The sequence below is a fragment of the Macrosteles quadrilineatus genome, unplaced genomic scaffold, assembly GCF_028750875.1.
Source record: "Macrosteles quadrilineatus isolate MER2022 unplaced genomic scaffold, UCM_ALF_1.0 Scaffold_4__1_contigs__length_99947679, whole genome shotgun sequence".
NCBI lineage: Eukaryota > Metazoa > Arthropoda > Insecta > Hemiptera > Cicadellidae > Macrosteles > Macrosteles quadrilineatus.
Window position 1 is genome coordinate 53,270,935 of NW_026542597.1, and position 22,163 is coordinate 53,293,097.

The window sequence follows — 22,163 nt, forward strand, 5'->3', positions numbered from 1 at the left end:
AATATGTTAGTTAAAAAAAAAAAACAATCCCAGCTGTTTTGTTTGGTTTTGAAATGTAAACAGTTTGCATGATTTAAAAAATAATTAGAAACCCGACAAAGAAATGTTATCTATAGAACACGGGAGAAAAGTTGTACATTTTATTTTCGTTTAAACTTGCCAAGGACCCGACGACAAAGAAATGTTGCCGGTCGGACTTAGCGAGTCCACATACGGCAAGCAATGTAAAACTTAAGGAGCCCAGACGAGGAGCTGGAACAGTTAGTGGCAACGTGTACTTACACTGACAAATACAAGAACTCAGCAGCATTCACTAGGCGAGATGGCATTACAATGTCAGAAACGTGGTGCGCTACATTTCAAAAAAGAACAAAGAAGAAGAGGCAAAAGATTTTCATCCTGTTGCCATAAAGGAAAAGTGAATCTACAGCCATTCAGAGAAAGCTATTATATCCAGAGCCTACTTAATGGAGCAAATCATTTAAGCAAAAACTACAAAGAGAACATTAGATCGTACAACTCTGCGCTCGCAATGGTCAGCACTCGAGCTAAAATTGAAAAACGTAACGGTGGAGGGCCTTCTGTATAAGGTGCACGACACAATTTATCACTCAATTGGCACCTTGCAACCGTCAGAAGGGGAGCATCGTACATATGCCCAAATTTATATCTACGACGTCAAAACCGCTGTTTAAGAAAGAATGCTAAAAGAAACAAAGCCAATGGCTCTTGAAGCACTGAACTCATGTACATTTTGACTTGACATTTGGTTGAAAATAATCCATACGCCACACCCAAGTTTTCAGCATGATGAGCTCCGTCCTACAAAATACCACACTGAACAGCAAAAAGAACTTAGAATGCATTCAGCCAACGACCGAGCTGAAGACCAACGTCGATACAATGACGCAACTTCTAACGACGTTGCTTTAATATCCTAATTTATTATTCGCACGGTTTCACCTAGTTATATTTATTTGTACACATTGTAGTTCCAAAAGTCTGACATTGGACCCCTTAAAAGCCTCTGCGGATCTGCACCAAACTTCAAACAAACCATCCTTGAATAATGCTTAATAAAATAATGCCTGAAAGTTTCATTACAATCTGTCAAGTGGTTTCGGAGTCCATAGGGTACATACATACATACTTCCTCTTTTATAGACTATCTGAACAGAATAAAACTTTAATTCGCTAAAGAATCACACTTGAAATATGTTAAAAGTACAAACAGCCAATAAATAAACAAAATAAATAACATGGGATTAACAATTTAAAACATTAAGTAAAGAAGGAAAGGCAGAGTATAAATAATATTATACCGTAGCATTCTTCCCACCTTAGGAGTGGAAGTAGTCCTTCAAGTAGACTGGAGGCTTCCCGGGGTCTATTACTTCTTCTAATGGGCTCGTTGTTATTTTTAAAACTATTTTCTCCACTACAGTATTGGATTTGCTTACTGTGGGTGTGTGAACCAGTGTTGTACAGGACTGGGAAACTTACATGTTTTAAAACATTGGTGCCAAAAATCCTACAATCACGGTATCCACTCATAAAAGCGTTTTGAATGCTGTTGTGTCTAGTAAAAAGTCACAACTACACTGGGTGATGCGGTTGTTGCTGTGATCTCGGAAGATCTTGTCGATTTTCTTTTGTTCATAACAATCGCTTTTTCAATGTGTCACTTTTCGGTTCCAACTTACCGCTATTGCTGGACCATACCGCCAATAGGCCTGTGGTCCATATCCTATTGGCAAGTGCCTACCCAATTATCCACAGCTAAATTTCGACGACGACTCTCCGGTACCGGTACTTTTCCCAAGAACCAGTTTTATGTTAAATTAATCATTGGTTAACAAAGAGAACAAAAAAGAATATCCGGCTGACATTTAATTGCAAGGTATTTGGTCTGGCTTGAAACTGTCAGATGTTGTGTTTTCGAATGTTGTGAGTATTCCAATAATAGGTTTGCAAGCATATCTGGAAAACTGCACACTTAATAAAATCCAAACCATCTGTTGATCAGAATATAACAAGGTTTACACTGACTTCAAGATCCCCGTCAGAAGAACGGGCACACTGCTAGTTTAATAAATTATTTGTGATATTGTGTGAATGTTTGATAATTAACTTTTTTCTATTGAGGTGCAGTCGTAGAACATTATGGCTATGATAGATGTAATGTGTTATCCTATAGCATACCATAAATTCAAAGAACCAAATTTCCCCAAACCGTGTCCCCCCCACATTGCAAAATCAGAGCACGGGTATAACTGCAATAAGCATTTTATTACGCAACCCCGTACGAAGGACAGGTACCGTACTCTGCTAGTCTAATCTAAACAACTAACCTCGGTATTGAAAATGCCATATGTTTGTTGGTGTTTCCAGTCCGTACACAAGCCAAGCTACCTGTCTTAGAGGGGGGTACAATTCCATCCTACATATATAATTTGATGTTGGCAGGGGAACAATTCCAGGCTGTGCATCTCCTGCTCTTCTTAATTTCTAATATAACTATCCGGTTCACTGATCACTCTCCCACATTAAATAGACTAGATTTCGTTAACATCGAAGTGTACGGGTAGGAATTGTATCTCTAGGTGTCATGTCAAAATTACGTTGACGATCGGTTGAGGGCACAATTCTGGCGACTCGGACCACAGCTAACCGATAATCGGACTATCCATCCTTGCTCGTAAAATATAGAGTTTTTTTAACCAACCCTGTTTTGAGAGGAGTCCGATTTAACCGCCGCTTTCAAGGAATCTCTGTATTTCCGCTCCCATGCTCAGCAATGGGAACAATATACTAAACTATACTGTTAGAGGCTATAAATAAACATCCTATCTCATAAAGAAATGGTTGTTTGTATCTTTAATTTTGTTGATTTGGAAAGCATCAACTACTATTACAATAGGTATTAAAATAAGCATTTTTTTTATATAATCATGCCTATGACTATGATTTATTCCACTGAAAGAATAATACTTAAGAAAAAAAGGTGATAAATGTAATTTATTTTGTAAATAATGCACGTCATCATTCCAAATGAATAGCACTTCATTTTTTTTTTTAGTTTTTAGGGATTGCCTGTTTTAACCGAATTCGACCTTGGTCAGGTCCCGTCAGGGTCGGTTAAGAGGAGGTCTACTGTTTTTAGGGTGGATTAATAAATTTAGGGATACAAGCAGTTTAAAAGTCCCATTTGCGGTTGAATATGTTTACTTATTTCACAGAACAGAATGGAAATTGAACAGTTAGTCACATTAGCTATATTACAGATACACATTGTCATAGATTGAGCTGCGAACCGAGTCCATGCACATACAAAACTAGGTTGAGATTCTTTATTTACAATGGAAAAACAAAAAAATCATTCACGCTCTCAAACAGATACTCAGTAGAATTTACAGAATAGATCAATGTACACCCACAAAAATATTACGAGTTCTTTTAATGTTCAACTAAAAACTAAATCTAAATATAAAAATGGGTTAAAACTCGATATAAATAAAAAGCAATATAAATTGACAGTTTGATCAATGAAGTTTTCATCACACAGGAAGTGTAGTCTGCGTTGTGATGTCACACAGCCTGTCCGCAGTGTTTTGTACACAAATCACTTGACACAAGCCAGTCGAGTCACTTAACTCGCAAAATGTCACTTAACCAAAGTAAGCTGAGGGTCACTTCTTTTTTATCCGGCTACATATCCACTCAAGCCCTTGATACAACCTGGAAACAAAAATAGGAAATAAACAAATACATCATGCATTAAAAACAAATAAATTTAGTGTGTGCAAAAAAGAATGGATCTAAAGTAAACGGGCATAAACATTTAATTATTTAAGATAAAAGTTAACTTTATATACAATTTTTTCCTTGACTACCTAAGTTTTTCCTACCATGGGTTCATCGTCTAACCTCTAGGTGTTATCAATTATTTGCTTGAAGAAAGTCAAGTTTGTAACCCAGATCTGACCATGCATTATGGCGCGTTTCATTAGATATTTCCAAAGGCTTCCCTTATCTTTGCTTTAAGTTCATCTATGTTTGAGATCGGCGAGCAATTAAAATACACTTGATCTTTCACAAACCCCCAGACAAGAAAAAAACACCACAGATTTTATTACTATATACCATTCTATATACTGTGCTTTCAAGTGCACTTCTATATTGCAACTTTATGTTTTGAAAATTCAAACGTGCACTTTCTCTTTCTATACACTTGACAAAGTCCCCCAGGGGACGAATTATTGTGTGTTTTGTGTGTATTCTGACTGATGAGATATTTGTCAAGTTAGAATAATTAACAGATTTGGAGAAAATGTGTCAAACTTAATCTGCAATGGATCCAGCTTCTAGGTTTAACCTTTTGACTATTGATATTCCTAAACGTGCCATTATCTTTTTGGTGTTTATCAATGCTAGTGACATTTTTAAAAGGCTTTCTGTAAGGGAATGGTCCATAACGTGATCTTTTACTATCTAGTGTCGACCTTTTTTTAGATTGCATCATTAATTGATGACCCAATTACATATGGAATCTAGATTCTAGTTTGGTATCAAACCAGCGACCTTCATATTTGAACAAAATAATATAAAGGGGAGAAAATGTAATATTAGACTGTATCACACTCTGTAAGTGACATAGTAGAGTATATTCTTTTTTCATAAAAAATATGCCACAGCTGGTCCATATAAATGGAATGTAGACTTCAGTATTCTAAAGTCAATGGTTTAACCCAGTGCAGTGATGTCTATATACTAGTAGCCTGCTCAGAGAAGCCAATGGCACAAACTGAGAGTCCATCAGACTGGGGGTCATTAGTGATAGAACCAACGGACTATTGACTTTGAAAGGATCAAGTTTGGCTAGCTAACATAAGAAAATCAGATCACCGGGGCTCTAGATGTTAGAGAAGTAATATTTCTCATCTTGTCTTTACATCATCAAGGACAAAATGTCAACTGGTATGTCATATTCTGGTCAAGGATCACCCTGTATTTCTTGCATACAAGGTAAGCAAACTACAACTCCTTATTCTAAAAAGAAGAAGGGAACTCGCGCAGCAGAAATTTTAGGATTAGTGCATTCCACTTATGCGGCCCAGTGAATGTTACTTCGCATGGAGGCGCTCAATATTTACTAACTCTCACTGATGATTTTTCAAGAAAAACATTCGGCTACTTTTTGAAGCAAAAGAACGAAGTTGTTTCCAAAATTAAAGAATGGAAATTGCTTTTAGAAAATGAGACTGGGAAAAGATTGAAGAAACTCCGTACTGATAATGGAGGTGAATTTGTGAACAAAGAGCTAAAGGTTTTCTTTAAGCTTAAGGCGTTGCTGAGAGGGCAAATCGTACAATTTTTGAGAAGACTCGTTCTCTGCTGCATGATTGTGGCTTGGACAAAAAGTATTGGGATGAAGCAGCTAATACTGTAATTTTTTTGAAGAATCGGTCTCCTACTAAAGCTGTTTTTGGGAGAACACCGGAAGAGGTGTGGACCAACAAGAAGGTTGATCTTAGGCATTTGCGAGTTTTTGGTTGCAAAGCTTTTGCTCACGTGCCAAGTGGACAAAGAAAGAAGCTCGATCCCAAAAGTCGTGAGTTGATTTTTGTTGGTTATTGCCAAAACTCTAAAGCCTACAGACTTGTTGATCCAAGATATCCCTCTAAGATAATCATATCCAGAGATGTTGTGTTCTTGGAGGAAAAAACCAGTTGAAGGAGGAGAAGTGAGAGATAACAAATCATATAAGATTTTAGATCTATCAAATGATGACTCAGATAGTAAAGCCATAACTGAGAATGATGTTAATGATGACATAGCTGAGGATGTATCAAATCTAGAAGAGGACATGTGTATAACAGACTAGCTGTACACACGGGCTTTGTCTTGTTTAACTTCACAAGTGAGCTCGTTCGCATGGCTCAATCACGTCCTGGTTGAAGTTTGTTCGCTACGCTCACTCACCTTCAAGTTGGAGCTCGTTCGCTCCGCTCACTTTCCTTCAGGTTAGCTCGTTCGCTACGCTATTTCGCTTCCAGGTTGAAGTTCGTTCGTTACGCTCACTCACCTTTTGGTTGCAAATTGGCTGTAGTCATAAATTTAAAAAAATAATAGTGCTGCACCCTGTTGGTAATCCTTGTAACTGTAATGCTCTTGCACATCATAGAACAGAACCAACTTGTTTAATTGAAACAGCTGTTAAGAAATTCCTTTTAAATATGAAAAATCATAAGGTTAACATGGGAAACTCCAGAGCCACTAGGGCGGAGCCCGAAAGCCCGATCAGAATAAAAACTACTTAGTTTTCTTATTTAATGCCCAAAGAATCGGTGTACCGAATTTCAGCCTCCTAGGTAAATGGGAAGTGGGAGAATTAGTGACAAGTGAGTGAGTCAGTCAGTGAGGGTCTTGCCTTTTATATATTTAGATGACACAATATCAGAACCTGACACAGAAAACAGAGAATCAAGTCTTGAGAATCAAGTCTTGAAGAAAATATGTATACATCAGATGATCATGAAGCAGCCCCAGAGGTGAAAAGATATCCACAAAGAACACGGAAACCAAAGGACATGGGACCATTTCAAGTGTATAATGTGGTTCATGATCACACACCAATTCATCATTTGGATTTGTCAACTGCTTTTTTGAACAGACAGCGGAAAGAAGCCCAAAATATTCAACAGCCTGAAAACTTTGTTGTGTCAAGAAAACAAGACAGAAGGTGTTCCTGGCCCAATGCATCAAGCGTCAGTGCAATTAATCGGACTGGATCAAGTTGATAAACATTAAGGGGTGGTGTTAGAGAAGTAATATTTCTCATCTTGTCTTTTACATCATCACCTGATCAAATATTAATTGTCTTGTTTACCTTTTGTATGTTATGGTTTGGTTTAGTGTAATTGTTAAAAAATATGTATTAATAATTTGTTCAGTATAAAATCGTTTTCCATTATATTTCTGGGCTATTTATTACATAAACTATTACTAGATAGTGTACTTTTTGTAAAAGACAAAATATCGGTGTCATGTTAAGTGACCTTTTAATGTGAACCTATCAGCTCCTTGACACATAATTTTCCCTAGTAAGCTAGCTAAACGCAATCCTTTTCAAAACAAATCCCTAAAAAACTTCGTCAGCCTGTGGCTGTTTGAAAATATAACATTAGCTAATAAAATTATCTGATGATGCTCTACGTACATTTAAGCAATGGTACAAGGTAACATTTAAGTTTATAAACAATTTCACTAAAAAAGGAAAACATGGGCAAATACACATAATCTTAGAACTTTGGTCTACATCATGTTTGGTGCATTGAGATTAAGTATGTCAGACTAGGTGTAGGTGTGTAGTGTAAACAATAAAATGTCTTTGTCTTTAACATGATAATGGGTTGTTTACGCCAAGCTATAGTGGGGGATTCCCATGGTTAAGTTGTTGCCAGTTATATCTCTTGAAAATGAACATAGTTAGTTACCCCTCGCCACTGAGAGCGCAGCAGGACTGGATGTGCCACTGGTGTCGCTTGATGGCCGTCAGGTCCAGTTGTCTGCTGATCTCCGCAGCACTCATGGCTCCCTTCACGTCCTGCTTGTTTGCAAACACCAGCAACGCTGCCTTGCTCAGCTCCTCGTGGTTCAACATGCGGTACAGCTCCTGCCTCGTCACTGACAGCCGCTCTCGGTCTGTCGAGTCTATCACCACTATCACAAACTGCAGACAAAAACATACATGTCAAATCATTATGCTAAATTGTGACATACGAGTGAGGGAAAGTATTATGAAGCTACTAAATTGAAGTAAATGTCTCTTTTAACAGTCTTGAACCAAACAAGAATGTACTGGTACAACATGTCCTCACCTAGTACAGTAATAACTAGGTCAACAGTTCAATCTTAAAATAAGTTATTAGCATTTTGGTAGTTTGATCTTAGTCCCAGCTGTTCTTGTTTATTGGTTTGAAATAATTAAAATAAGTAGTTCTAGCTGAGGAAACAGCTGATCTTGGTCAGCACAGCTTATCCCACTCCAATTTGCATCCTGCGTTCAGTTTAAAACAATATGTATGTGTGTGTGTCAATGTATGTATGAATTGATTTATTTATTGGTCTCCACTGACACCCAATTGAGCCACCTTATTTTAATTGTCTTTGGACAAGTCAACAGATTTTTGGACAGCCTAACTAAAAATTGTCAAAAAAGGATATTCGCCTAAGGCCTGTTATTATGGTAACAGTGACTCCAATGGTTTTGTGCATTACCTTATTTAATATTTTATTTCTAGTGATGAAAGCCACATACTAGAAAGGACTAAATTTAGCTCAAATATTGTTAGAACAACTTACTTTACTGAAGTGGAAGAACTGGCATTGAAGCATATGGTGTGGTGTTAAATTAAGCATCTTTGCCACCAAGACTGATATTCGAATATATAATAGGTTACGTACCTTGTTCCGTCTTCAGTCTTAATTTGTCTATGGATGACTAGTTTCGGGTACAAAGACCCATTATCAAATCCTTATTTAAAACATCATATTGAATATGGTCAAATATCCGACGTGAGTCTTCATCAATGTATACAATGTATGTGTCGTCGACCTGCATGTATACATTGATGAAGACTCACGTCAGATGATATTTGATCATATTCAATATGATGTTTTAAATAAGGATTTGATAATGGGTACCCGAAACTAGTCATCCATAGACAAGTTAAAACTGAAGACGGAACAAGGTACGTAACCTATTATATGTTAAATTAAGGCCCAAGGCGACCAATATCCATTTAAAAGTAATTATTTTCTCCACCTCCCTACTTTTTTGCCATTTGTCCTTGTCCATCATATTATGGTGTGGTTGTCAGGTGTCAGCTCCCTGTCTTAATCTCTATTTATCCCATGCGTTTAGAGAGATGGGAACTACTGTCAACCAGTTCAAGAGAACAGATAAAAAAAGAAAAAAGGCATCATTAACCTGAATATACTAATTCAGACTTAATGCTGACATTTTTCAGCATTAAGTTTGCTGAAAAATGTGTTACATTCACATTTTTCAGTAAAACTCTCAACACATCAAGCGTGTGCTGTTGTCATCGTTTCAGAAGAACTATTTGTTGTAAATTATGTTTCTATTTTGTGTCCTCTTCCCGTTGCAAAGCACGGGTACAACAGCTAGTATATATAGGCATATATATATAGTATATAGGTATACATATATAAAAATTTGAACAAATGGTGTTTTTGGCCTCTGGGGACATAAAAATGAAAAAGTAAATAGTTTCCGGGCCTAGGCCTTACAATTAGACCAACGGTAATAGCTACTTCCATATAGGGAAATTCGCTAATAAAACGAAAAGAGACTATAGTTAGTCTATAGTTGACTATAGTTTTAGAGTACTAAAGTTAATAACAAATATATTATTATTAATGAAGGTTATAAGTAGTATAATATATAATGTATTTTTTCAGGTACTGTATAAACACAGGGTTTTTCTTATTTGTATAGTACTAGCTGTACCCGCGGGCTTTGCCCCGTTTTACTTCATAAGTGAGCTCGTTCGCATGGCTCGATCACGTCTTGGTTGAAGTTCGTTTGCTACGCTCACTCACCTTTTCGTTGCAAATTAGCTGTTGTCGTAAATTTAAAAAAATAATAGTGCTGCACCCTGTTGGTAATCCTTGTAACTTTAATACTATTGAACATCATAGAACAGAACCAACTTGTTTAATTGAAACAGCTGTTAAGATTCATTAATTCCATTTAAATATGAGTACTCATACGGTTAACATGGGAAACTCCAGAGCCACTGGGGCGGAGCCCGAGAGTCCGATCAGAAAAAAAAATAGTTTTCCTATTTAATGCCTAAAGAATCAGTGTACCAAATTTCAGCCTCCTAGGTAAATGGGAAGTGGGAGAATTAGCGAAGAGTGAGTGAGTCAGTCAGTGAGGGCTTTGCCTTTTATATATATAGATTAAGACACGGCCACCTATAAGGTGTGATTAAGAGCTTACCTGAATTATTATACCCTAAAATAAAAATAAATAGTTTATGATTTATTAAAGAATTTCGACGTCGACATCAGCACACTTACAAATTAACCAAGATGAACTGCTTATTCAGATTTGACAAGGATCAGGGTTCAGGGATCGAAAACCTACTTTTACCATCGGTTATAATGCATGCGTTAAATCAAAGATAGGCCTAAATATATTCCATTATGTGTTGATTCGTCTATGGCTAGACCAATACTCATACTATTTACCAGAGCCCCTAATTTTTAAAGTACAATAGGTTATATGCATGTATATTTGGTTATTTGAACCTCTAGTAAAAAAGGAATACGTGGAAACATATATTATCATGTAAATATGGGGACATTTCAAATTATTTTAACCTTGGATGCTATCGAGGATTTTGCGAGTAATTTTAGAATCCTTGCGAGGAAAATCGAGGATTTCCGTCGTTTCATGCGGGGAAAACCAAAGAGGTCGGTTGGCAACACTGCCCTTTGTGTTAGAACTAGTTAGGTTCCACTGTAATATCAATTGATAAACCATCCAGGTAGTTAGTGCTGTTCACAAGGGATGTGGCTAACCTCAGTGTTGGAGTAGTAAGTACTCCACGCCGCTCTCAGACTCTGTTGTCCACCCAGGTCCCACATGATGAAGTGGATGTTCTTCCACACCACTTCCTCCACATTGGAGCCAATAGTGGGGGATGTAGTCACCACTTCGTTCATCAGGAACTGGTACAGGATGGTGGTCTTGCCAGCATTATCTAGACCCACTATCACTATCTTGTGTTCTAAAACAAGCAAAAGATTTACATTCATTTAACATTTAATAACTACTGACATTATGGCAAGAGGTGAATTCCCCTTTTGGTTACAAGAAGATTTATCTTAGTGAAGTCTTTGAGCTCCAGGGATTATTCAGTGATTAAGTTAAGTCTATTTCTATCATGTTTTTCTCTTATCTTGTGGACACAAAAGTCGTAATTCGTTTATAACAATATTAACATAGTAAGGATGAGAGAGAATTTGTGATTTTTTTTAGGTAAGTTTGTAGCTCACAAAGAACACATAACATCAACTTCCACCCAAGCCGTCCACTGTTTTTACAAGTAGGCATCTTCCCCTGAACTTTGCCACGGGTTATGTTTTTTTTTTCTCATGGGGCTAGGGTATCATTACTCCTTGCTACCTCGACCTTCAAGATCTTTTGTAGCACCCTTTTTGCTTAGTCACCCAACCGAAGTTTTCTTGTGAAGCCAATAGTTGGTGCACACCCATTTCTCGTATTTCAGTAGGCATCGGGAATGCCTTTCCTATTTGTTTCAACCTTTTCTGGGCTATCGCCGGACATTCCAGCCATATGTGCTTCGGGTTATGTTCGATATATCAGATTTTGGAGCTCAGAGAGTTAAAATAAGATTTAGTTTTTAATCATACTACAGGAAATATTTAATATTCCTTTTGTATTAGCTGACAAATCTACATTTTAAACCCCCATCACAAAATACAGGTTTATGTAGGCCTAAATCATATAGTTTTGAAAATATATTATGAGTACATCTGGGTATTTTAAAACTAAATAACTTCTTTATCAGAATAATATGTAATATTAATTTTACACAAGCGTCTAGGCAGCCAGTGCAACTCCGAAGATCGTGGATCAGAAAACCCCCTACCACCGCAACATGTCGTATGCTTCTGAATCATATCGGCGCATCAGCATAGCCTAACTGTTTCTGGAAAATTACTGTCAAAACGTATCGATTGTAGGTTAAATTTAAATTAAATATAATTAAACTGTCATAACCTAACCCAACAAACCAAACTTGTAGTTGCACTGACTGCCTAGACGCTTATTTAATTTTACTGAGAGTAAATAAGAATATGTCTAATAACACTTGAAACATATGTTTTCATGTGTTATTAGACATACTTTTATTTACTCTCATTTAAAAAGTTGCAATCATACATAATGTCCAAAGAAAAAAAGAGGCCTGAAAATGTTTTAAAATCCAATAAATTGTGTTACACAATAAGTAATTTGAGTTTTTAATTTTTTAATCAGGGAATAATTTGAATCAATCCATAAACAATTTACAAATACTTTAACTTGAATACCTTAACTTAAAAAGCAATAACTTTATTTGTTATAACTATTTTGAATCGTTATCATTGTTTATTATAGCATACAAATAATAAAATAAACTAGAGGTCGTCCAGTGGTCGAAAACTCGACCAAAAACATGTAACATACACGTATTGACTATTGGATACTGAAGTAGACCTTCCATCTATATGGACCAACTGTCGCCATTTTTTTACACATGTAGTTGTGTGAGCCATTCACCGAAAGCGTTTCTTTAATTCTATTTACTACCTTTTTTTTGTTGCTGACAAAGTTGATGGGTCATAACAGTTGCTATAGCTAATTCAAACAGTTTGACTTGGTAAAAAACATTGTGTATTCGATAGAAATTTATGTCACTTAGATCAGCGCAGTCTATTGGTGGCTCACATGAACTACGACGAATTTAATGAAAAAAAAAATTGTGACAGCTTTAACATGGGAATGTAATGTAAGCTTCTCTTCTTCAGGCTTCTCTATTTTCACCCCCCCCCCCCTGTAAATAAAACATGTGATTGAAATTTCTTCCATTTGTTTTAATTTTCTGTTTATATTTCGTTGTTATTTCGTCACCATCATGGCAACCGATAAAGCCCATGTTAAATTTAAAAAAATTCATATTCATTTTTTGTGCTTATATTTGAGCCTATTTTAATTTTTAAAGGGATTCTGCACTTCTACATGAAGATATCTTTCTAACGGTATGCGTAGATTTTCCCTGCGATGCACACGAGCTGAGAAAAAAGGTTTTAAAGAAACATGCTTGCCTATTATAGATAGATAGGCTATAAATGCTACAGAAATGCCAAGTATCTATGCACAAATTCAAATTCCATCCATAGAAGTTCAAATTTAACTAGGCCTACCAAAGATGTTTATGATATAGAATTATTGATAGTCAAAATTGTTATGTAAGAATACAAATTATTTCAAGATGGCAAAACTACTCATACTGTAACACAAATGTTTTCTAAAACTTATCAGAAAAAATCAGTTTACTATTCTGTAGTAATGATTATTATTAAACTATATTAGTAATCAGAATAATAAACTATTTTGTAGTTATCAAAATTTTAACAGAAGCTAAAAAATAGCTTCACAGGTTTAAATCAAACATTGTTAGGGTACAATTTTTAAGAAACACTCAGAAGTTTAGCTAATAAAATGGAAGTAAACAAAATTAAAATCACAACAAGAATATAATGAGTTATTCTTCTGGGTTAACTACCTAGGTGTTGCGTATATCCACTCACAAATGAGAGAGTCATCAGCTGCTACGCAATCCCTTGTTTAAACAGATAAATGATACAGCTATTAAGCTGGCTGCCGTCAATGGATTCAGAGACAGATGTTTCCTAGCCAAAAATATTCCACCTGGGACCTAATGATTTCTGGTTTGAGGATTTCCCCTTTTCATCAAAACTACTGATAAGCAAATTTATAGTTTCCTTTTATAGTTAGCCAATAGCTTTAAAAATTCACAAGAAAAGAGAATATACTCTTAGATCCACTTTAATCAATTAGGACAAAGGTTTACTGTGTAATGAAAGATAAAAAAATATTGTTTTGATTTAAAATTTCAAAGGCTAACAACAAATGTTAGCAAGTCAATGGCCAAATTCAATCAGAATAATGCACACTAACAGTCTATTCTCAGCACAGTAATTAATTAATTTATTTTTATTAGGCCTAAAGGTAACAGAAGTGACAGCGAGTTGTGTTTGACATTAATATAGGATAAAAATGTTGTAACAAATGGGTTCTTAAGTGTTTAAAAACAGGTAAAATAATATGTTTATAATACCGTTCATACGTGTACAGAACGTTATTAATTCATGTAGCCTGTATTTGATATTATTATCTGTAGCAATTAATTCATTTTAATTTCTAATCAAATGTTTCATCTATATATTTAGGTAAAAAGATGTAGACAAGCTTTATATGTTATTTTATCCAGGGTTTAAAACTGGAATGAAAGGAAAGTTTTCTAAGTCAGACAGATTATTCAATGGGATGAACTTTAGATAACACAAGCTGTCGTTTATCTTGTCTGTGTATTGTGTGTTGGAAAAAAATATTTATTCTGTCTGGGAACCAGAAAAAGCTCAGTAAATAACAAGAACTCCATCAAACATGAACACTATAACGGTACCTTTGACTATTAAAATAGTCAATGCCGGTACGCTAAATTTGATATGAAATTAAAATTTCTTTTTTGAAACTTTTAATTACGTTTTTTGTTTATTTTTTAGTTAGTTGTGTTAGTTCACAATTTATGGCTATAAAAAGAATGCTAAGGGCAATGGGCAAACTTGATAACAACAGCTTAAACAAGTATTGTACATGAGCTCTCATGTTAGATAATGAGAGTGAGAGATAGATAAGCCTCTCATTATTACACAAGATTATCAACAGAACTTTACATAGCTATGGAAACCCAATATGACATTCCAGAATGTCAGCATAACATGGACTGAAGGGCATAAAATATTCTCTGACATTCACATTTTAATTTAGGTGGCAATACAGTTCAATATGACATAATATTTGATAAACATTTATTTTACCTTTCCATGAACTAAGATTATTTCAGGAATCACATAAGTCTACCTACCAACACCTAGTCCCCTATGATTTACCATCATATATAATAGCACACACCAACCACTGAATGCTTGGCTGATTGTACTTTCTCTCTTGCACACGTTATGATCAAGTTACACAATGAAAGAAAGCTGTTACAGCTTGTAATCTTATAGGTATGCATTTATGTCTGCTGAATAAAAAATCCTGATATAATTTACTGCAATTTGTTTTAATTTTAAAATTAAAATTAATAGGCTAAATCTTTTAAGTTTGCGTCTTCAAATAAGAACAATTTTTCTTTATTAGTTTTTCAGTCCATTGTAAATAATACAAAAATATTTTTCTATCCATCTTCAGGCACATTACCAGTGATCACACTGAATATTTCTGGTAAAAAAAAAAAATTATCCTATACATTAAGTGCCTAATTAATTCTTGTACCTATCACCTATCACTAACTTTTAACAGAACAGAGGCTATACGTTGAACATGAAATAGATGGATTGGATGGATAGATTTTGGTATAACTGCTTCATTCTTTTCATATACCAAAATCTGTAATCAACTCAACTCTAACTTGGAATACCTTACATGTTGTAACTACTTTTTCTTGTTGGTTTATTAAAAAATTATTAATGTTTTATAACAACAGCCGTCATAGAAAACTATTTTTCATCTTTTTAGTTTACATAAAGGCAAAATAGAAAATTCTAATAATAATTAACAGTGTCTGAAAAGTTCCTAACTTCGCCAATAATAGCTCATGAGGTTAACAAGTCTAGCCTTTGTTTATCGTTAATTCTAACTTCGTAAACTATCAAAAATAGGTGTTAGTCTTGTAGGTTATGTAATTTTTTAAAGAATGTCTGAGCAGTTGGCAGTATAGTTTCAAATGAATATAGAACAAGATAAAGTTCCTAACAAGATACAGTTAATCAGCTAAGCTAATCTTGGACACACGTAATCACTGAAGCATGTGGCCTATCAGAGATGTCATTGAGCTTTATCAAGCTGCGACAGTGACCTTTGTATCTGCTGATAGCACCTGGTAATGTGCAGCCAACATTAATGTAAGCTTTAGAGAGAACTGTATATTTATGTACAAAAGCCTTGAAGGAAATAGATTGCACAAGTCTAAATAACATTGTTGAAAAAGTGCTAATTTTTCCGGTATTGCTTAAAGCTTGTAGATTAGTAGGCCTACCATAATAAAAATCAAAGTGAGTAAATCTATGTTTCTGAGAGATTCAAATTTAATAATTAATGTGTAGCATCGTCTGAAGAAAGATTGTGAAACAAAACTGTATCTGTTTCCATTTAAATTTGAGGAAAATAGAAATTCTAAACATTTTTTTTGCATCAAGTGCTGCTACAAACAAAAAGTTTTTCGATTTCTATTATAGTCTGTGTGTCTGTACTTATTAAATATTAAATAATTAATCATTTATAGGGGCTTTTCACAAACCTTTAAATAGGTGAATATTTATTTTGTTTATATAGCTAGAATTTTATAATAAAAAAAAACTAAAGAAAAATAATATAGCTACGTTGGAAAAAAAGTAAGTTAATATAGCTGCTGTGAATTTATAGTTAGCTCTTGAATTCTAATTTGCAATGCTAAAATTGTCAAAGCAGCATCACGCTTGGAGTTTGACGTTACCTATTGTTTTATGTTGTTGTTGTTCCGGATCGGTAAGACATACAATAAAAGGTTAAATTACCTGTGTCCGCCAGTCGATCCTTGTGCTGTGTCCTATTACAGGATATGCATTTCGGCAGAATAAACTGCCATCATCAGTCCTAATATAAGTCCTTGTTCTTCCCCATTGGGTGCGTCTTGAAGTTTTGAAACACGTACACGAACGATATTACACTTAGATACATTACGAATAAAACATAAAACACGGTAGGCCTACTTTTATTGAGCTATTACGGACATGTAGACGCGCGTCGGTCGTCAAACACACGACCGACGCGCGTCTACATGTCCGTAATAGCTCAATAAAAGTAGGCCTACCGTGTTTTATGTTTTATTCGTAATGTATCTAAGTGTAATATCGTTCGTGTACGTGTTTCAAAACTTCAAGACGCACCCAATGGGGAAGAACAAGGACTTATATTAGGACTGATGATGGCAGTTTATTCTGCCGAAATGCATATCCTGTAATAGGACACAGCACAAGGATCGACTGGCGGACACAGGTAATTTAACCTTTTATTGTATTACCTATTGTATTTGTTTACTTAATGGTATAATAAATCTCTTGAATCTTGATGAAGATGAAGGATTTATTGCCTGCTCATTTTAGGAAGGATTAATAGGCTACTAAGTTATTGATATTTTACTAAAAACACACACTTTATTACCCTTCCTGTAGCAGAAAACCTAGGTAGGTACTTGTTAAACATGTTATTTAAATTGATTTAATTGAAAATCCAACCAGGCAAATGGAAATTCGCTTATGCAGGTTTGCTGCGGCGGGTGTATTACACTTAACTAAATGTAACAGCAGGTTGTAATTAATTTCGTTGACGTGAAAAAATTTGCATTTTTTTGTGGCTTGAAAATTTGTGTTTTTATTGCTTTTAACACTTATTGTTATCATGAGATTAAAAATCAAGGTACACTATTTGTTGTGGTTTTTAAGATCTTTGTTCAGCAACTAAATAACAGTAGGCTATATTATTTAATGTGTTCAGAATGTCAATGTCAGAGGAACGAATTTTGGGATGGCACCTGCCTTCTTCTATCACTAATTTATGATTATTTACTAGGATTGCTTTCACATCACTGTAGACCTGCAACTGTTTATTTAGTTTCTTTGAGGGTTAAGTTATATGAACCACAATAAAACATCGTGCAAGGTTATTATGTTACTTAAGTATTATGTATAGATATATAATACTTTTCAATTAAGTTTTGGGAGAACTCGAGAACTGACAGTACTATTAGAAAATTAGTTTTAAGCATGTGAAAGGAGAAACAGAGGGAATAGTTTTCCTGCCATAAACATTATGTAAACCTCCTGGTAGAAGGATCAGTTAATGTTGTAAATGAAGTTTAAGTTCTCTCTTGGTGTAACTTAAGAAGCCTAGTCACATATTGTTTGGATTACATTTTCGTGAGCAAAGCCACGACGTGGTAAGCTAGTAACTAAGTTACAGACCTAGCCCATACAAAATATACAATCTAACATAAACAGGGTGCCACATTAACTAGGCTTTAAGAAATGTATTTAGTTTCAATTACTGAACAATTAATTAGCATAGGCCTGTAGTTATCTAAGGATAAAAATTGAAGCTGTTACCTAAGTATACGCTAAGTTACTTAAGTTCCCAAATTGGAAATACATTACATACCAATCAAAGTTTGGTTACTGCATATACATTATAAGTCAATTGGCTTAAAATCAAAAGGCAATTAGAATAACACTCACCTTCGTTGCCAAATAGACTCCATATCTTTGAGAATAACAAGCCCATCGTAAGTTACAAGATTCGTAGGGCAAACTCCTAGCATTGGCAAAATTTCAAATCTGAAAATACAGTTAAAGGCATTAACTATTAAAAAATTGATCAATTATATTATTTAGTCTTACTTATTAACTGTAGAGGTGACAACTGTATTATGCTTTCAAACCGGCACAAATTCATATAACTTAACTTTCCAATTCCAAAACACAAATCATCTTACGCCTATAGGGAAAAAAACACAAACACATTGTCCTTTGTTTGAAAGTACAAACACATTGTATTTAACTTAGACCTGTATTAAACAGTTTTAACTCCCTTCCTCTGTCTCTTGAGCTATAGAGAAGCCTTTAAAAAATCAGCTTTTAAAAACTAAAATTGCTAAATAAAACCTGTAACACTGTCCAATAGTGCTTTGAACTGTATAAGCATAGACTAACTAACACAAAAGTAGACTGTACATTTTGAAGCTCGTTTTTCACGTCTAGTTCATGTACGGTGACAATAGTAGTGGTGACAACATTTTGTTTCTATCATTTTAGGGTTAATTTCTTGATGTATGCTTTACTGCTTCCAGGGGACGAGTTATTGTTTAACTTATGATTAGATCATATATTTTGCTTAACCCTCCGAGTGTCCATAGTTTAGGCCTTAATGTCCACCTATTTTTGGCCCCTTTGCAAGGTTTTATTAAAACGGATCTGAGAAGCTTAAAACAATGTTAATTCTTATGTTCTATATACCATTTTGTTTGGAAAATCATGGGCTTCAATATTATATATAAAACATAAGGAACATTTTTTCAAAAAAAAAATTTTTAGGTAAAAAAAAAATATAATTTCGAAAATTTTCAAAAAAAAAATAAGTTCGCGCTCAATGAAATTGTATAAATTATAGGCCTATAAATATTTGAAAATAGCCACTTTGTTCTAAATTTAATGAGGATTACAAATATATAATCATATAGCGAGGTAAGTTACCAAATAAATAAGTTATGAGCGAAAAACGGATTTCAGTACATAGCGTTTAGCTAAGAATGCATAGCCTAACCATAGCTAGGAATCTGGCTGATAATTTACATCAATATCACTACCTACTTCTTCAGGATCATCAACCAGCACTTCAAAACCACTTAAATCTTCTTATAATGCACCACGTATATCACTACTTTTGATTTTTAACACTAAAACAATGATAAACGTAATAAAACACATCAGTCATCGGTCCGGGGGAACCTAGCTGTTTACAAATACACGCACGTCAGCTGTCTGCTACAATATTTTCGGAACTAAAATGAATAGCGCTTAGAGACAGACCTCTGGAGAAAGCTTAGAATATTACGGAAAGAACGATACCTAACTCGATCCAGTTCAATCCGATTCAGTCAGTCATAGAGCCTTCGCCGTAAACGATGTTTGTGCGTCATAAAAGTGACGCGTGACCCTACACAAAGTGTGTTGTGCGTCATTTTTATGACGCGTGACACTCGGAGGGTTAAACGAGATTTTAAATGGTTATAACAAGAAACAAATTTTAGCCTAAATAAAACATGACCTCTATCGAACACCGTACAGAACTAAAAATAAAATTGTCTTTGGCTGTTTCATATGGATGAGAAATGTACTAGGGGAGTATGTAACTTGATAGTATTGGTCATTTTTATTTTAATATTGATGGCTGAAATTGAAAATACCAGATACAATACCAATGCAAGACGATAACTAAAAGGACTGTAGGCTACAGGAATATTGAAATGAAAACATGCAGTAACAACTTTGCTGCAGTGACAGTACATGCAAACACGATGTCAACATATGTGAGACGGTTTCACAAAATGATTTGAATGAACATGGTGCAAGCCAAATGCAAAAATGACAATGTTAACATAACAATAGGCCTAATGATGACAGGACTGTATTATCTAGTGTGACAGCAATTTATGAATTTTCTAGACCTTATGACCGGGCTGATGCAAAATGTATTTTTGAGTGTAGGCTAAATTGTTATTTTGGCCCAATAAGTTAATTTAAAAGATTCTTTAAATTTAAGTTAGGCCTAAATCCAGATTGTAATTTAAGTTATGCGAGAAACTATCAGCATAAACTTTGGCTTTTGGCTACAGTAAATTGCTGTTGGTTTCACAGAAATCGTATGATTATATTTCTAGTCTTTGACTTATTTGAGCCATAGCCTATGAAACCTATTCTAGCCTATGACCTAGATTCAAAGACTGAGTCAAAATAGTTGATGATTTGAGTTAAAAACTGGGCATACTAAGTACTTCTAAGCTACAGGATTTACAGCTAGGTAGGACTAGGGCCTACCATTTCAGCCAAGCCTAGTCCTTCATCCCCTTTTAATTATAGCCTAACTTAGGTGAAAGTGTTGTTACTTCTAAATGTAAGAGAATGCTTTAGCAAAATGCCTTGTTTTAACCCTAATCACTCTCATAAGGACAAACACAAGAGCTTAACTTATACTGTAAGGAAATTATAAATGGTAACAGAACAAGTCCACGGACCATGGTCACTGTAACAGGTAAGTAATAGGCTAGTTTGAAAACAAAGGTTTTACAGAATCCAAGAGAAACAAACAAAATAGTAAAGTTAGAATACTTACATTCAAAGTAATCTTAGGTATCATCTCATACAAAAAATAAAATTTTGATTATAAAACAAGAACAAATACAAGTTTGACATAAACGAAGCCTTATCAAGCAGTTAACCTTGTTACACAAAATATACTTGACAAAATGCTAATCAAATTCTACACTACATCGTCTGTTTCAACTTTCAACAGCTGGAGGCATTCAGGTTTCAGGGACTGAGACTGAGCATAACAGCGAGCACAGCAGCAGGAAAGGAAAATAGAAAGGATTTTCCCTTCTTGGATTAGAATCAACCAAAAAATGACGAAATTTGTTTTCTCATAGAGGCAAGGCGGGCAAGGAGTCTTCTGGAGCCGTTGATTATATACGTATGACTCGCCTTTGGCTCGCTGGGGGCTCCGCCCCCAGGCCCCCTTTTTTGGTTGGGGAAAAAAGAAATGGGCCATGGCGCAAGACCTGCAATTGAGCCAAATTTTAGATCTTTAGCTAATCTAGAAGTTAGTGAATTTGATTTAGACCGATGCACCTGTAGGAATAACATTGAGGGGGGGGGTTCTATGTTTCGTGGGGGGGCGTTATATTTGTAAAATTTCCCTTTTCGGAAAGGGCGCAAGATCTACAATCATGCCAAATTTCAGATATCCAGTCAATCTAGAAATGGGTAAACGTGATTTAGAATTATGCACCTGTAAGAATATCATTAGGGGGGGGATTTAATATTTGGGGGGGGGTTTAAAATACGACGCCCCCAGGCCCCCTTTTTTGGTTGGGGGTAAATACAAATGGGCCATGGCGCAAGACCTACAATTGAGCCAAATTTCAGATCTTTAGCTAATCTAGAAGTGGGTAAAATTGATTTAGACCGATGCACCTGTAGGAATAACATTGGGGGGGGATTCTATATTTCGTGTGGGGGGAATTATATTTGTAAAATTTCACTTTTCGGAAAGGGCGCAAGATCTACAATCATGCCAAATTTCTGATATCCAGTTAATCTAGAAATGTGTAAACGTGATTTAGACTTATGCACCTGTAAGAATAACATTGGGGGGATTTAATATTTGGGGGGGGGGGGTTGTAAATACGATAGGGGGATAAAACCTTAAGTAAACCAGAGTAAATCTATAGCATGAACGGACCATGGGAACGGGGACTTATGGTGGTTTTTATGGGGTAAATGTTTTCTCCATAAGAATAACATGGGGCTCGTAAAAACTTTGAAATGTTGACATTAAACCTAAGTTTTGGGGGTTAAGGAGTAAAGTTACGAAAAAACACGTACCGTGTAAAATTTAAACTAAAGTAAGGAGAATACAAAGCAATAATAATATTTGCAAAAAG

At 35.1% G+C, this 22,163-nt stretch overlaps 1 protein-coding gene across 1 annotated transcript; it reads right to left on the reverse strand.

Annotated features, from left to right (window-relative positions):
- Positions 1-3,194: 3,194 nt before the first annotated feature.
- On the reverse strand, positions 3,195-21,015 carry LOC128991970 (ADP-ribosylation factor-like protein 5B). Its single transcript, XM_054415284.1, has 5 exons — positions 20,834-21,015; positions 18,181-18,279; positions 10,615-10,823; positions 7,497-7,732; positions 3,195-3,738 (listed from the first exon to the last, which is right to left on the reverse strand). Exons 2-5 carry the CDS (start codon positions 18,224-18,226, stop codon positions 3,690-3,692), a joined length of 540 nt encoding a protein of 179 aa, XP_054271259.1. The 5' UTR covers positions 18,227-18,279; positions 20,834-21,015; the 3' UTR covers positions 3,195-3,689.
- Positions 21,016-22,163: the final 1,148 nt, after the last annotated feature.